At 44.0% G+C, this 16,401-nt stretch overlaps 2 protein-coding genes across 8 annotated transcripts in view; both read left to right on the top strand.

Annotated features, from left to right (window-relative positions):
- Positions 1 to 3,071, top strand: part of SYNJ1 (synaptojanin 1) — an 82,213-nt gene extending 79,142 nt beyond the window's left edge. For 4 of the 5 annotated variants that reach the window (XM_069472336.1, XM_069472340.1, XM_069472339.1 and 1 more), the window contains one exon: positions 39 to 3,071. In XM_069472336.1, the coding sequence (XP_069328437.1) occupies positions 39 to 851 (813 nt within the window). In that variant the 3' untranslated portion in view covers positions 852 to 3,071. The remainder of the gene's footprint in view (positions 1 to 38) is intronic. The other variant, XM_069472338.1, reaches the window with a different exon arrangement.
- Positions 3,072 to 5,918: 2,847 nt separating this feature from the next.
- On the top strand, positions 5,919 to 16,179 carry CFAP298 (cilia and flagella associated protein 298). 3 transcript variants are annotated; one of them, XM_069472343.1, is made up of 7 exons: positions 5,919 to 6,582; positions 8,806 to 8,973; positions 10,041 to 10,108; positions 13,423 to 13,581; positions 14,714 to 14,845; positions 15,580 to 15,675; positions 15,987 to 16,179. In XM_069472343.1, exons 1-7 carry the CDS (start codon positions 6,444 to 6,446, stop codon positions 16,095 to 16,097), a joined length of 873 nt encoding a protein of 290 aa, XP_069328444.1. In that variant the 5' UTR covers positions 5,919 to 6,443; the 3' UTR covers positions 16,098 to 16,179. The 3 variants fall into 3 exon arrangements, with proteins under 3 accessions (XP_069328444.1, XP_069328445.1, XP_069328446.1); XM_069472344.1 differs by lacking the exon at positions 15,580 to 15,675; XM_069472345.1 differs by lacking the exons at positions 5,919 to 6,582; positions 10,041 to 10,108 and having other exon boundaries at positions 8,835 to 8,973.
- The last annotated feature ends 222 nt before the right edge of the window (positions 16,180 to 16,401 follow it).

Here is a 16,401-nt window from a genome sequence, read left to right on the forward strand (position 1 = left end):
CAAACTGATTATTCAGTATTCTCTTTTTTGTTTTCCAGGTAAAAACAAATGGAGTCTCCGGTGTCAAAGGAGAATCAACATTAAAGGGTGATCCATTTGAAGATCTATCACTTAATCTGCTTGCTGTATCAAAGGCTCAGCTATCTGTTCAAATGTCACCTGTTCTAACCCCAAACCCAAAGAGGTTGATTCAGTTGCCTTCTGCAACACAAAGTAACGTTAATACTTTGAGTTCTGTAAGTTGCATGCCAACAATGCCTCCAGTTCCAGCTCGGAGTAAATCCCAGGAAAATATGCGAAGTTCTTCAAACCCATTTATTACTAGCTTGACCAGCACAGATCCTTTCAGTGACAGGACTGCTACTCCTGGAAACCCATTTAGAACTGAATCTCAAGAATTAGAGTCAACTTCGTGGTTCTCCAAAGAAGAGCCTGTTACTAACAGTCCTTTCCCTTCTCTGAAGCCTTTTGGTCATAATAAAAGCAAGCCTTCATCGTCACTTGATGACTTTAAGGACAGTTTTGATCTGCAGGGCCAGTCTACAGTAAAAATTAGCAACCCAAAAGGATGGGTAACCTTTGAAGAAGAAGAGGACTTTGGTGTGAAAGGGAAATCAAAGTCAGCTTGTCCAGACTTACTGGGTAATCAACCACGTTCATTTTCTGGCTCCAACATGACGTTGAATGATGACTGGAATAAAGATACAAATGTTTCTTTCTGTGTGTTGCCATCAAGAAGACCACCTCCACCTCCTGTCCCTGTGCTCCCACCTGGCACCAGCCCTCCAGTAGATCCGTTTACAACCTTGGCATCTAAGGCATCACCCACGCTAGACTTTACAGAAAGATAATGTTATATGATAGAAAACAGCTGGGTTTTTTGTTTTTTCTTTAGTTTTGGCAGGGTAGAGCCAAAAGAATTGGGCATTAGTTATTCATTATGTGCAATAATAAGTGATTGTTAAGTGCACTGATATCTTCATGAAATACCACTATTTGATGTATACAGAGTTGGAATATGTGTATATCAGAAATAAGGAAAAGTCCTTGTTATTAACTGGAGTTTTGGTGTGTTTCTCTTCGGATGAATAGGAGACAGTAGTAGCCATAAAAAGTGTTTAAAACTACTTTAGCAAATAGTCCTTATTCAGAAATTTTTTGTCAGTCTTCTCTGAAGCATCTCAAAAAGCCCATGCAACTTTTAGCTGACATTACCAACAGCCCTTTTGTACTTGTTAACAATTGGTATTTATAAGTATTTACCAAAGAGCTGCCAAAGTTACAGTGAAATGGTTTTGAAAGTCATTGCTTTATTCAAAAGTATGTGTGTATGTATGCATATACATATATACACATTTACAGGTTTATCAACTCATAATTTAAATTCTAGGATATCAGTCAGACCAAATTTTACCTAAAAGTTCTAACAAAGGCCTCTTTTCAATATCTTCTTACCAAAAGATGGCTGCAAATGTAATTTGAACATTTCATTAATTTTATTTCCAAAACAAGAATACTTTCATTACATAACTGGCATTTTCTACCATTGCACACCCTTCAGATACACACAATCTTGTTACTTTCCACTCTAGCACCTCCATATGCTTTTCTCTGGGAGGAGGTTCTTGCAGCTGGAAGCAGCGTATTTTGTGGTCATTATCATATGGATGGATATTCTAGCCCTCTCAAAAACGCACTAAAGCCTTATATGCAAGGAAGGCACAGACCACCAAGTTCAGTGAGAAATATTAGAGCTAATTGTACTCTTTTCTCTGCGTACGTTAAGGTATATGGTGGCCATTTCGCTCCCACACTTTTCTTTTTGCTGCTTTTGCTCTGCAGCCTTGCTTTTAGCAGGGAAAGCAGCCATCTCCAGAGTGCTTTGAATTGAGGATATACCCAGTGTGTGTTCTCTCCCCCCTTAGGAGGCTACATAAACACATCTATGATGCTGCTTTAAGTTTTTAGAGGCTATACCTCAAATTAGCTGTGGATTTTGTCTCCTGCACTGCCAATATGCAGCTGATCCTGCTTTTATTAATTTTATGAAGAAGTACACAGAATTTTTACAGAATGTAGTATTTTGATATCATTAAGTAAACCAATCAGAAAACAACTTGAGCAATAGTTGTTTTGTCAGTTTAAGTTAAAAACATCTTTACCCATTAAGACTTATATTAATGTTCCTTTTATATAAAGAGTTGTATATGTCCACCTAGATTCCTATGTCCACATTTAACCTTTAAAGATGTGCACTGAGGGAATATCAAAAAATAGAGTTCATGGCTAAAAGTATGTAAAATGTAAAAGCACAGCAAACCGCATTGCACTAACATAAAGCAAATCTATTAGGAAAACACTTTTCTAAAAGCTCAAATGTTATCAAAATACTATATTTATAGAAGTAATCCTCTCTGTTAACAGCCAGGATTTGCTGTTAGAAATAACTCTTGTGAGTTTTATATTGTGCTTTTTGGAGGTTCTAATCATTTCAGCAGTAGTATCTTTTAAACAGCAGTATTACTATAAGCAGTATGCTTCAAAATGTGAATTAACTTGTTGAAATTGTGGCTTTAACATCTATGTGACTAGTGTATACAGTATTTGCTCTCCATTAGCAAAATAATTCGTTGTTAGGTAAACATCACTAGTGCAAATTACAGTTTTGTGAGCAATGTTACCTATTGAATATAAACTACTGTCTAAAGTATACATATCATCAGCAGCTCAGCCTTTATCAGGAAAATTATACTTGGCAAGTTGCTGAAAATGCACAGAGTTATGAAAGTTAAAGGTATGCTGCAAATAACTAGCCATTATTCTGTGTATTATTAAATATTTAGCAGTTCTGTTAAAAGCAGAGCAGAAGTTAGACACTAAGGATCTCTTTGTGAATTCTTTGTTCTCTATAGTAGATTGCTGTTTATATGTAAGAATTTTATTGCTTATGTGGCATACAATATTTATAACTATATACTTTATAGAAGTACAGTATTAAAGTCAGTGATATACAGACATGTACATATCCTGTGAAATGTGCTGTTGTGTGAAATAAATATACCTGTCTTTACCATGCTGACTTCTTCGCTCAAAAGAGAAGAATTTTTCTTAGCCATTTTCATTGTACTTTACATATACAAGTTCAGTGACATTTGGGGAAAATAGGTTAACTCTGTTGCCAAATCAGGCATTTTAATTCAAGACCTTATTTTTGTAGATTTCATTTTTCCATACAGTGTTTAAAAGTTATAAGAAAGATTTTCTGAGTTTACTAATCATCATTAAAAAGCCCACACACTTACTCGGTAAGAGAGGCCCTCATTCAAAATCATGCTGGCTTAAAAATAACACATGAAGCATGAATGCTGGATTTCTGACTCACATCAGAAGAAACAACTGAGAGTCAGAGGGGAGTTAGGACACAAATAGCCAGACCAAAAAAGGGACTGGCTAAAAAGACCCAAATTAAGAAGCCAAAGCTAGTGATTTCTGAGTATTGCCTTTTTTCAGATCTATATGATTGATGTTCAAAACAACTTTGACTCTTAAATAGTTGCATTATGTTCATTAACCTTTGATTAAGAAATTACAGAATAATAGTCTTTTAAAAAATGTTTTAAGATAATGTAGATTTATGTGCAGTTGTAGGAAATAATTCAGAGAGATCCCATATACCCTTTACCCAGTTTCCCCGGTGGCAACATCTTGCAAAACTACAGCCCTATAGCACAACCAGGACATTAACATTGGTACAGAACATTTCCATCACCAATGTATTCCTCATGCTGCCCTTTTCCCACTCCCCTTCCATCCCATCCCCTGGATCCCCCTTTCCCTTGTTCAATTTTGTCATTTCAAGACTGTTACGTAAATGGAGTCATACATAGCTCTTTGGGACTGGTTTTTTTCACTCAGCATAATTCTCTGGAGATTATTTCGGTTGTACATATAAATAGTTTGTTCCTTTTTATTTCTGAGTAGTATTCTGTGGTATGGATATACCACAGTTTATCTAACCATTTGCCCACTGAAGGACACTGGTGGTCTTTCCAGTTTGGGGCTATTACAAATAAAGCTGCTGTGAACATAAGTTTTCATTTCTCTGGGATAAAGGCCCAATTGCTTGGTCACATGGTAATGGCATGCTTTCATTTTAAAAAACTGCCAGACCGTTCCCCAGAGTGCTTAGCATTTTACATTCCATCAGCAATATATGAGTGATCCAGTTTCTCCACATCTTGCCTGCATTTCCTGTGATCACTATGTTTTATTTCAGCAATCCAGTAGTGAATGTTTCATTAACTTCATTTCCCTAAAAGCTAATGATGTTGAACATCTTTTCCAGTGCTTATGTGCAATCTTATTCAGTGAATGTCTGTGTCCTCTTGCCCATTTTCTAAATGGATTGTTTATTTTTTTACTGTTGAGTTTTAAGGCTTTTGTTGTTGTTTTTTAGACAAAGTCTTGCTCTGTTGCCCAGGCTGGAGTGCAGTGGCCTTGTCACAAGCTCACTGCAACCTTGAATTCCTGGGCTCAAGTGATACTCCTGCCTCAGCTTCCCGAGTAGTTGGAACTACAGGTGCTCACCACCACACCCGGCTAATTTTTTCTATTTTTTGTAGAGATGGGGTCTCTTGCTCAGGCTGTCCTAAACTCCTGGTCTCAAGTGATCTTCCTGCACTGGCCTCCCAAAGTGCTAGGATTACAGGCAAAAGCCACGATGCCCAAGCCAGTGGTGACAAATTTAAAGATACTGCAAGAGCTTGATCTGTGATTTTCCACCAGATGATTAATAAGCTACATATTTAACAAAACTTGATAGTACATGGGATTTTATGCAAAGATTTTCTGCAGTTCTCATTGATATTATTAAAAATTATGTCCACAGACCCTGTAATACATAAGTTTGTGGACAAGGGGTTCTCTTTACCTTCTTTTAAGAAGTTGGCTTGATGAGTAATTGGATTCAGGAGAAACGGGATTACCGTATGGCCAGCAGACAGGCGCTAAAAGAACATAGTAGCCCGCTTCTTCCTGGGGAGGTATTTGCCAGTCAGACCAACACTGCCTGTTCCAGGATCTGGGCGATCCCTGCCTCAACAGTACTAGAGATAACAGATCTTCCCCTCTCCCTGGACTCCATCACCTTTCTGTCTATCCACTGTCATTCTGAATATGAAGCCCTAGATTGGCTTTGGGCATTTCCAGGTCTAGTTACACACTCCCCGGGATATAGTTTCAATGGAGAGGATCAACGTTCCAGTTTTGGGAACAGGAAGTTTTGGTATTCTTGCCCCCTACCAAGAATAAAAAGATAACCATGGGTAGAGGCCTTGCACTATCTTGCTTAGCTAGCGCCCAGTTACTCAGTGCAAATGTTAACCACCCCTCTAGGTATTCCCTGACCATCCAACCTAAAAAGTCAATCACCGTGTTTAGTTTTCTTTGTACCTGTATTTGAACTTGTTTTGTCTACCTATTTTTCTTTTATCTTTGTCACAGTTAAATATAAGATCCACAGGAGCAGCGGCTCTGGATCTGGGGCGCCGAGAAGAAACAGCGCCTGGCCCCGATTGCCGTTCAGAAAAAATTTGTTAGACAATGGCTGGCTGGATGTTTTCGGGAGGGTCGCTCTTGCGACAGCCGCTTAAGCTACCCTAGTTATGCCAATCCCAATCAGCCTCTGCGAAGAAGTCCGGGCACTCGCCCTGGTCCCTGGGTCCTAAAAACCAGACCAGCACGAACAGCGGGGAGCAACGAACCCCCTCAGCTCGCCTCCACCAAACATATTCAGACCGGAAGCAGCGAGGACGAGTTTCCGGAAGTGGGGGCCGCTAGAGGCGGAAATGACGCTAGGATTTGGAGTGGCTGTGGGTAGATGGATGCGGGCAACCTGCTGTGGTATCCATCACCTCACATTCCAGACCTAGCAGTCCCCACCTCGGTCCAACCATATCCGTGGGTGGGATCTGGGGCCCTAGGCGAGTCGATTGGGCGACCCGCGCTCCGCTCCAGCTGCTCGGTCTGAGAGTTGCCCCAACAGCCACTTCCGGGAGTGGGGTCGGCGAGCCAGCTCCGCCAGTGCACGGGGATCAGCTGCCCTCTCAGACTGTGTGGCTGTTGCCCCGGCAGCAGCTACGTACGGGAAGGGACTGCTGGGTCTCCTCACGCGCCAGGTTCCCCCCGCCCCTCCGCCCTCGGGGATCTTGCGCTGGCCGCCCCTTGGACTCTGTGTTTAGTCGTTGCTCCTGGCAACAGCCATTTCCGGAAGGGAGTGCAGATTGCCCACCCGCACCGCAGGCGCCGGAGCCCCGGGTTCCGGCCTCTACGCGGCCGTTAGTGAGTCGCCGCCGTTCTCCCCTCCGGCTGACCTCGGCCGGCCGGGCCCCCGGGCCGCGCATCCCGGGGTCTTCTCGCAGCTCCAGCGCCTCAGCCGGGCCACCATGGTTCTGCTGCACGTGAAGCGAGGCGACGAGAGCCAGTTCCTGCTGCAGGCGCCGGGGAGCACCGAGCTGGAGGAGCTCACGGTGCAGGTGGCCCGCGTCTACAACGGGCGGCTCAAAGTGCAGCGCCTCTGCTCAGGTGCGGCCCGGCGCGCGGGTCGGGCGGGCGCGGGAGGCATGAAGAAATGGGGCGATCTGGGATGGAGGCAGATGCGCAGGCTAGGGCGAGGGGTCAGGTTTGTGAAGGTTGGGAAAGACTTGCAGCGGCACAGGTTGAAATGGGACACCGGGGTTAAGCGGAGATGAATAAAGAACCAGAGAAAGTAGGGCCCCTGTGGCACCCCCGGCTCGGAGGTGGGCAGCGGGCGAGGCCAAGTGTGCCTAAATGTCTCTCGGAGCCAGGATTTGGGGTGCTGTGAGTGAGGGAGAAGAGGCCCCAGAAGGGAGCCGAAAGACCGGGCTGAAGAGCAGATGTGGTGCACTTCAACAAGCGTGAGGGGTGGGATGAGAACTGGGTGGGTTTTTAAAAGGCGAATCCCCTGTTTTGAGACTTTCGAGGTGAAGCAGTTTCCGGTGGTGAGCCACCGGCTTTGGGACTGCTCTTCAAAGGTGAGAAAACATCGAGAAAGTCGTGGTGTTCTTTTCCCCACTGCTGGAGACGTGAGCCTGTTTCTCCGCTGCGGTCGCCGTCCTTCGCATCCTCTCTAGGGCACCGCTGTCCAGTCCCTATTCGTGCTATCCTATAGGTATCCACTAGCCACCTGTGGCCACTGAGCATTTGAAATGTGGCTAGTGCGACCAAGCAATGGAATTTTTAACTTTTATTTCATTTGAATTGATTAATGCAGCTAGTACCTTCCGAATTAGCACAGCTCTCAAACATGACCTGATGGTACCCCAGGTGTCATCTAGGAAATTATTGAGTGTTTATATATGTACGCACACATATGTTAAATATATAAATTATATAAATATATGTAATAAATGATATATTCCTTATGTGATTTATTAAGTTACATAAATACGTGATTTTTGCACTGTGGAGAACTTAAGGGTCATGGCCTCTTAGAGCATGTAGATAGTTTAACTGTGCTTGCAAAACAAGCTCAATATTAAATGTTTTTTTAAGCTGGGTGTAGTGGGTGTGCCTGTAGTCCCAGCTACTGGGTAGGCTCAAGAATCACTTGAGCCCAGGAGTTGGAGCCCAGCCTGGGCAACATAATAATTAGACCCCACCTCTATTTAAAAAAAAAGAAATGTTGTTTAAAACTTAAAGCATTTGAGGAGAAAAGAAACTCAACTTCTTTTTCTATAACATTATAAATTGGAAATGTGGTGCCAACTGTTAAGAGTCATATTAGTGAACTTAGAATCCTTTGATGTATTCTACAATTGGCAGTGTTAACTGTGACTCAAGCACCAGTGCTCAGCCTTGGGAAGACTAGGATGGGTAAGATCAGCCCCTTGCCCCCCAGTTGCTTAGATAGTGGTGAGAGGAAAGACAGTAAACATCCCATTCAGTTACACCATTTGTTCCATAGTATTGTATATTACAGGTCACATGATATCTTCCCACAGTGTTGTGGGAACGCCTAGATTCATGGGCCTCCTTCACAGGAAGGAAGGGAGGTGGGGAAAGAGGAAGGGAGAAAGGAAGGCAGGCAATGTTGCAGGGTTAAAATGTGGATTGGTTTTTGGGTAAATATATATGGATTAGGAAAACTATAAAGCCATGCATTTGAGTAGTGGATATGATACTAGAAAATCAAAGCCCTCGTCATGTTTCCTACTTTCAAGGGATGGGATCTGCCTTAAATCCTCCCCACTGATTTATATAAATTATTTGTGAAGTTTTTATGTAAAGTATTAGCTGTGTCAACTGAGCAAGCCTTAGAATATACAGCTGTAAATTAAGGAAAATGGAGGTGTTAGTAACTGTCTTGTCTACCCTACAAGGTTAAATTAAATGAGATCATCTAAGTGAACACTTGGAAAACTGTAAAACCCAATATGAGTATGTGTTCAGGCTTTCAGTGAGTGTTAATCTTGTGCCTCCTGAACTCCAGGAAGCACAACATAGCACAAAGGATTAGAGCATGGAATTTATAGCCAGACTGCCTGGGACAGGGGACAAGCTCCTAAGTTCTCTGTGCTTCTATTGACTGAGGATGAATCGGTGACTCTTTTCAAGAGTCTGGCACAGGTCTGGCACATAGCAAGTGGTACATAAGTGTTTGGTCAACAAAACAGGGAGCCAGATGGGCAGGACCCCTGACTCCTGGGGGCTTCCATTCCAGTGGGGTGTAAGGTGTTATGGTTGTGATTATCATACCTATTTGTCTAACTTTCCCTTATTTTTAAGAAATGGAAGAATTAGCAGAACATGGCATATTTCTCCCTCCTAATATGCAAGGACTGACTGATGACCAGATTGAAGAATTGAAGTTGAAAGATGAATGGGGTGAAAAATGTATACCCAGTGGGGGTTCAGTATTTAAAAAGGATGACATTGGACGAAGGAATGGGCAAGGTGAGTATTTCTCTCACTTGTGCATGCACATGCCTGAATGTACCAGTAAGTATGAAAGCAATTCTTTAAATTAAAAAATTGATCTCAATGTTTCTATACAAAATTATAAAATACTGTGATATGTAGCCCTTGTGGTAAAACTCTAATGCATGATAAATTAGGGGCATAAAGGAAGTGTCTGTCTTCCTGCTCTTACTAAGTTGCAGCTCACTTATAAGTATATTAGATGAACTAGATGAAATTACCATTTTTGTAAGTCAAAAATGGTTGAGTATTAGCAATTTCATATGGTTCAGCCTAATCATTTTTGGCGGACACTCATTGAAAATGTATTCAAGGTTGTGTTTTGTTATTGTTTGCAGACGTTGGGCTGCTTTAGACACTCTGTGACACAGAGGTGGGAATGTCAGCACTGGGTCTCCACTGGGTCAAGGCCATGCCTCTCTCTGGGGCAGAGCACTTCAGCGGAACACTGGCAGAACACTGAAGAAATTCTTTTCTGTTCAGTATATGGTTGATCACATGGAATTGGAAGAAAGGATAATCCTTTTTGATGGCATATCCCTTTTAACCCGCATTAAAAGCTCCATTTAAAAAACTATAATTGATTGTCCCTAAAACGCTATTAGGAGCAGAAGAAATAAAAACAGTTTCCCTGCAAGGCCTTTGCAAGCTCAAACACATATTTTTTAAAATATTGGGGATAATAGGAATTCTTAGTATTATTTCCTTTGAATTGTAACCTGGACAGTGGTTGTCTCCCATGTCTTTTATACCTAAACTCATTCTCAATCCGAAGAAGTCTTTGCTTTTCAGAAGGAATTATATCAATGAAAAAAAATATTGTCTCACATGAACCAGTTAACAGTTCATTATTCATCTCTAAACCAGTATATTCATAAATTAACCATTTCTATTCTAACACAAAATTGTATTAATATTTTCAATGTCTGATTAATATTCTTATTTATTAAGAATAAATAAGATAAAAGGAAATGAGATATTTAAGAATAGTTTTAAAGAGGCTGTATATTTGATGCTGTCTCTCTCCCTCTCTATTCTTATAGCTCCAAATGAAAAAATGAAGCAAGTGTTAAAGAAGACTATAGAAGAAGCCAAAGCAATCATATCTAAGGTTAGCTTTTTAAAATGATGCTCTAAAGCTTGTCTTTTGAGATAGAAACTCCAATTATGGCTTATCTCTCAGTCTTTTCTTTCCCTTTTTTCCCCTTTCTCTTCCTTTCCGCCCCACCCCCCTTCTTTCTCTTTTGTTTTCCTTTCTTTTCTTTTCACCTTCCAGAGTTAAAGCAAAGAAGCATGTTTGGAGTGGGTGATAGCTTTTCCTTTTCCTAATTATGACAGTGGTCCAGAATCCTCCCGGTTCTCATGGGCAGACACACATTTTTGTGGCCGTGTAAATACAGGTTCATTTGTACCACAAATATGAATTGATGCATGTTGATTTCGTTTCTTTTACCTTTTTGAAGAACTTAAGAAAGCTAATGGGGATATTTGAATATCGTGGCCATAGAATAGCTCTACAGATACTTTATTGACATTATAATGTATGTTTAATATAAATAAGTTTGTTGTCATTGTCTTAAGTATTTATACAGAAAGTATTTCATAGAGGGAGAAGCATAGATTATACCATCGCCATGCAGATAATGTGCATCTGCAGGAAAAGAGTTTAAGGATCTTTAAAGAACTGGTATTTGTGTCTTGCTTTTATTTATGTGTTGGGAGCATTAATTGCTACCACCTTCATCTGCAAGTCTTCTGGGTTGACGGTTGCTTTTTCTCCTGCTCTTCCTGGCTTGCTTGGCAAAACTGTTACTGCCAAAGCAGTATTTTGTGAACTCTTCAAGCTCTTCACTAAGCTTTTAAGAGCCTCAGGAAAGGCTGCCCCTCTGCGCCTGTTAATATAGTCAGCCTCTGTGAAGCCCTGCAGGAAAGGCCTTGGTTCAATCCAGTGTTTGCAAAATGCATTTGACCACAACAGTTTTTTTAAAAGTGTTAATAATAACTGTTAACACCTGGTCACATCTGCCCATCTCAGAACATGGTAAGAAAACAGTGGCCTGGACATTGTTCTACACCCTTCGCCCCCCACACTTCCTGCTGTGGAAGTGTTTGCTTGTCACACCACTCCTTCCCTTTGCCCGTGTACTTCTCAGCGTGCTTTATCCTTGGCCCTCTTTCTCCCTCGGCATTTGTTTCTATCCTGCCAAGTGCAGATTCCACCCCTTGCAGATAACTCTCAAACTTCTGTCCTCTACCCGGGACATCTTCCTTAATTTGCAACCTGAATTTCCAGCCGGTTCCGAGATGGTTCTACCTGAACATCCAGCCAACACTTCAAGGTCACACTGCTCTTGTTTCCACACTCCTCTCCCTCGGTATTCGGCACCTAAGAATAAGCACGTCCTACACGCTTTTCTTTTTCTAGTACCAGAACTACCAGTGTCTTGGTTCTATAGGCCGAACCCTCAGTGCCATCTCCAACACTTCCCACTCCGTCACCCATGTGCCTTAAGTTCAGTCCTGTACCGTCTGCTCCTCTGATGCCTCTCAAATCTACCTCCTCCTCCTCCCACTTCCACAGCTACCACTTTATCTAAAGCCCTTCTGTAGCCTTTTGCATTCCAGCACCAGCTGTGTCATCCTACACTTCAACTCAGTTCTGACACTAACGACCCAGAGTTAGCACAGACCGCACAGGTTAAGGGCAAAGTCCTTCAATGCTGACACTAACTACCTGGAGTTAACATCAGATCCCATAAGTTTTTGTTTTGTTTTCTTTTTTTTTTCCCTACCCACCCCACCCCTGTTTTGTTTTTTTGAGACAGAGTTTCACTCTGTTGCCTGGGCTAGAGTGCCATGGCGTCAGCCGAGCTCACAGCAACCTCAGACTCCTGGGCTAAAGCGATCCTGCTGCTTCAGCCTCCCGAGTAGCTGGGACTACAGGCACTCGCCACGAGGCCCAGCTAATTGTTTCTATTTTTAGTAGAGATGAGGTCTCACTCTTGCTCAGGCTGGTCTCAAACTCCTGACCTCGAGCCATCCTCTTGCCTCGGCTTCCCAGAGTGCTAGGATTATACTCGTGAGCCACGACGCCTGGCCTCAGATCCCACAAGTTAGAGGGCAAGGTCATCAACAGGACTCTTCTTACTTCGGACACCAGCCACAAGTGGTCCCATTGGACCTGGCCACAAGTTGGGGCTTCCCACGACACCTCCCTTCAGGTTCAGTCATTCACTAGAGGGACTCTCAGAAGTCACAGGAAGCATATGCTTTTGATTACAGTTTTACTCTAAAGGCTACCTCAAGAACAGCCAGATGGAAGAGACACGTGGGGGACTGGGGTGCAGAGCTCCATGCCCTCGCCTCGTGGAATCCAGTCGTGTCACCAACATGTCAATGTGTTCACCATCCAGGAAGCTCCACTGAGCCTTCATGTCCAGAATTTTTATCGAGATTTTGTTAAGTAGGTGGGACTGATTAAATGACCGGCCGTGTGACTGAACTCCGTCTCTGGCCCCTTCCCCTCCTTGGAGGTGGTGGGGGTGAGGCTGGCACTTGGACCCACTGATCATGTGCTCGATCTTCCTGGCGTGGCCAGCCTCTTCCTTGTGCCAGCCGTGGGTTACATGTTAGCACAAACTCAGGTATGGTGAAAAAGGACTCACTGTAAATAACAAAAGACACTCCTGTCACGCAGGAAATTCCACAAGTGTTTGAAGCTCTGTGCCAGGAACCGAGTACAACGACCAGATATATAGAATGAAATTATCTGGCCAACTAAAATATATATATATACAAAAAATTTGCCAGGCATGGTGGCACATGCCTGTAGTCCCAGCTACTCGGGAGGCTGAGGCAGGAGGATCGCTTAAGCCCAGGAGTTTGAGGTTGCTGTGAGTTAGGCTGACGCCACAGCACTCACTCTAGCCCGGGCAACAAAGCGAGACTCTGTCTCAAAAAAAAAAGACCAGATATATTCTCCATTATATCCGCCTTCCTCTGTGCTCTCCAGAGCCTGCTGCCTGGCCTCCCTGCAGCCGGGTCTGCCCCACGCCCACTGCAAGCCGACTTCCCCGGCCTTACCACTGCTTCCCAGAAAGGCAATCGCTGCCCACGGCAGACAGAGGGAATGCGAACTCCTCAGCCCGGCTTTCATGGCCCGTCAAAAACAAACTCCACCTGCCCTGCCAGCCCTGCCTTCTCCTGCCTGCCCCACGCCAGGGGGCTGTTACAGTCTGCTCTATAATACAGACCACGGGGTAGCTGGCTCGGCCCCTGAGATAGATGGCAGTCACTTTGGAGGAGAACTGTTTGGTTCCTTTTTGTTGCTATGGCAGTGTCCGGCAAGGGTCTTGTACAGGAACGTGATTGGTGAGTGTGGAATTGTCAGCTGCATTGTAGGTAACAGTGGCTGCCCGTTTTCAGAAACAAGTGGAAGCCAGCGTCTGTGTCACTATGGAGATGGTGAAAGACGCCTTGGACCAGCTCAGAGGGGCAGTGATGATTGTTTATCCCATGGGGTTGCCACCCTACGATCCCATCCGGATGGAATTTGAAAATAAAGAAGATTTGTCAGGAACTCAGGTATGTGGTTCTTGGGCACTCTGGAAGGTGAGTTCATGTCCCCCAAAGCCCTCCGGATTTGCCTCCCCTCTGATGGAGGTAGCTTTTTGCTTTCTGCACGGTTTCTGTCCTTGCCGTGCTGCGCTTCCGAGCAGAGTTCTGAGTTCAGGAGAGGACCCTGAGTGTGTGAGGGGTTTGGCCCCCACACGGAGAGGCAGCAGAGGCCGCGTGTGTGGGGCTGGCCTCGAGAGTAACTGAAAACATTTCCACTTTCTTTGGCTGCTGGAAAGCCAGAAACTTTATTTGTTCCTATTTCTATGCAAATGTGTTGGTCCCTTTGCATGGAAATTTGTGTTCTAGTCTTACTCCTTGCTTTGTGTTATTTTCTTAGCTTTATATTCCATTTTTCTTTGTTTTTCTCACTGCTTATCCTATTGGATGGTTTTTCTCTAAGGCATCTTAAATAGGTGGACTATGCAGAAGCAAACAGCAGGCCTGTTATGACTCTATCAAGCAGGAGCTGGGCACAGTGGCTCACGCCTGTAACCCCAGCACTTTGGGAGGCTGAGGTGGGAGGATTGCTTGAGGCCAAGAGTTTAAAACCAGCCTGAGCAACATAGCAAGACCCCCATCTGTACAAAAAAATCTTTAAAAATTATCTAGGCATGGTGGCGTGCACCTGTAGTCCCAGGGACTGGGGAGGTCAAGGCATTAGGATCACTGGAGCCCAGGAGTTTGAAGCTGCAGTGAGCTGTGACACCACTGCCCTCTAGCGCAGGTGACAGAGCAAGACCCTGTCTCAAAAAAACAAAAACAAACAGAAAAGCAGCCCAGCAGGATCCCAGTATTCTTCCCCGGCAGTAACCTCCAAATCCATCTAACCGGGACCTTACGTTACGGCCGAGGGTGCAGGTGAGAGGACACTCCCTGTTTCCCAGAGTAAGAGGTTAACTGAGTCAGGGCACGAGGTGAAACTTGCAGGGAAGGTCCTAAAATCAGCAAGGACTTTGACTTTAGGGCCTCCCATGGGAGGCATGGGGAGAGAGCAGGGGGTCCGAAGCCTGTCCCCTGTCCCCTGCCAGGCTCTGCCCCTGGGGTGGGACCACAGCTGGGGATGTGTCTCCTTAAAGCCGGTCCTTACGATTGGCCCCAGGCAGGACTCAACGTGATTAAAGAGTCACAGGCACAGCTGTGGTGGGCAGCCAAAGAGCTGAGAAGAACGAAGAAGCTTGCAGACTACGTGGGCAAAAATGAAAAGACCAAAATTATCGTCAAGATCCAGCAAGTACGTACTTGGGCTTTACTGATAAAAATTTGCAGTAAATCTGAAAGATTTAAACTACTTGTGAAAACTACTATTTTAATCGTATTGGCTTCAGCTTAAACTAAATATATCCTCTTTCCACACACCAGCAAAAACTGGAAGGAAACATGGGTCCATTGGCAATAACTGGAGTTTGTTTTCATTTGTGAGGGAAAGAATATGCCATGTTGACATCAATTTTAAAAATACAGCCACGAGTAAATAAATATGTTTCTTGAAATGAAAAGTACAGCCCAGAGCACCGATTCAGGTTTTTTCAAACTGCTGATGCTCTGTACACGAGGAGGAAGGGTTGGAGGCCTTTGAAGGGTGTCACACAGAGCTGTCTACCTGCAAGGCTGCCTTGGTTTTATGTGTGCTTGTAAGTCATCACGCTGTAACTTTGGGGAAACCAGGCCCTCCACCGTTATCTACACCCACAGCCTGTGGCTCTGGGCACCTTCTTCCCCCACTGGAGCCTCAGTGGCTGCCTTGGGAATGGCTATGACAGAGATGGCATCTGATCTCCCTCCAGAGCTCAGGGCTGCTGAACACCAAGGCGTCCCTTGGTGACTCCCTCTGGGTGATCAGATGTGGATGACTTGTTCATCTTTAGCAGTTGGCAAAGGCAATTATAAAACATTCACTGTCACTTCTGAGATTGTCACTACAAGAATGCCTCAATCCACAGTTTGCTCTCGCACTAACCTTTTCAGAGGGGACAGGGAGCTCCAGCCCGAGAACCTATTATTAGCAGCGAGGAGCAGAAGCAGCTGATGCTGTATTATCACAGGAGACAAGAGGAACTCAAGGTACCCGGTGACAGATGGGTCTTCCACAGAGCTGGCACCCAGGGCGTACCCTGCATGGCTTACCTGGGGCAGGTGGGGGGTGATGAGTTCTGCAGAACGGGGCGGGGGGGGGGGGGACCGCTTTCTGCCTCTACCATCTGTCCAGGGCTGTTGTGCCCGGCCAGGTGTCCCCAGCATTAAGCCCTGGACATGTCCTGCTTTTGGGGTGGCCCAGAGCAGGAAGGTCGGCCATGGATTTTTTTTCTTCAGTCTCTTTATGTGTGAAACAGTCTCCTGAAATGCCTTCCTGAATAAAACGTATTTATTTCCAGAGACTGGAAGAAAATGATGACGACACCTGTTTAAATTCTCCATGGGCAGATAACACTGCTTTGAAAAGACATTTTCATGGAGTAAAAGACATAAAGTGGAGACCAAGATGAAGTTCACCAGTTGATGAAGCTTTCAAAAATATTAGCTCACCTTTCTTTTAGGCAAAATAATTATAATAAAAATGACACCCCACCACCCTCTATAAAAGATGTTGAAATTTCTAGTTTTCTTAGTTTTCTTTTAGCTTGAATTTTCAAAATAGTTATTCAGGGTTTTAGGACTTAATAAATACATCCTCAAAAGAAAAATGTGTAACTTCTTTTTGGGAAAGCTATTTAGTGTCTCAGGGTTTTCTTCAATAAAATACTAAAAATATAATTACAAACTTTTTTTCTTCCCGATTCCTTTGTTTTT

This window comes from Eulemur rufifrons, chromosome 7, assembly GCF_041146395.1.
Source record: "Eulemur rufifrons isolate Redbay chromosome 7, OSU_ERuf_1, whole genome shotgun sequence".
Classification (NCBI taxonomy): Eukaryota; Metazoa; Chordata; class Mammalia; order Primates; family Lemuridae; genus Eulemur; species Eulemur rufifrons.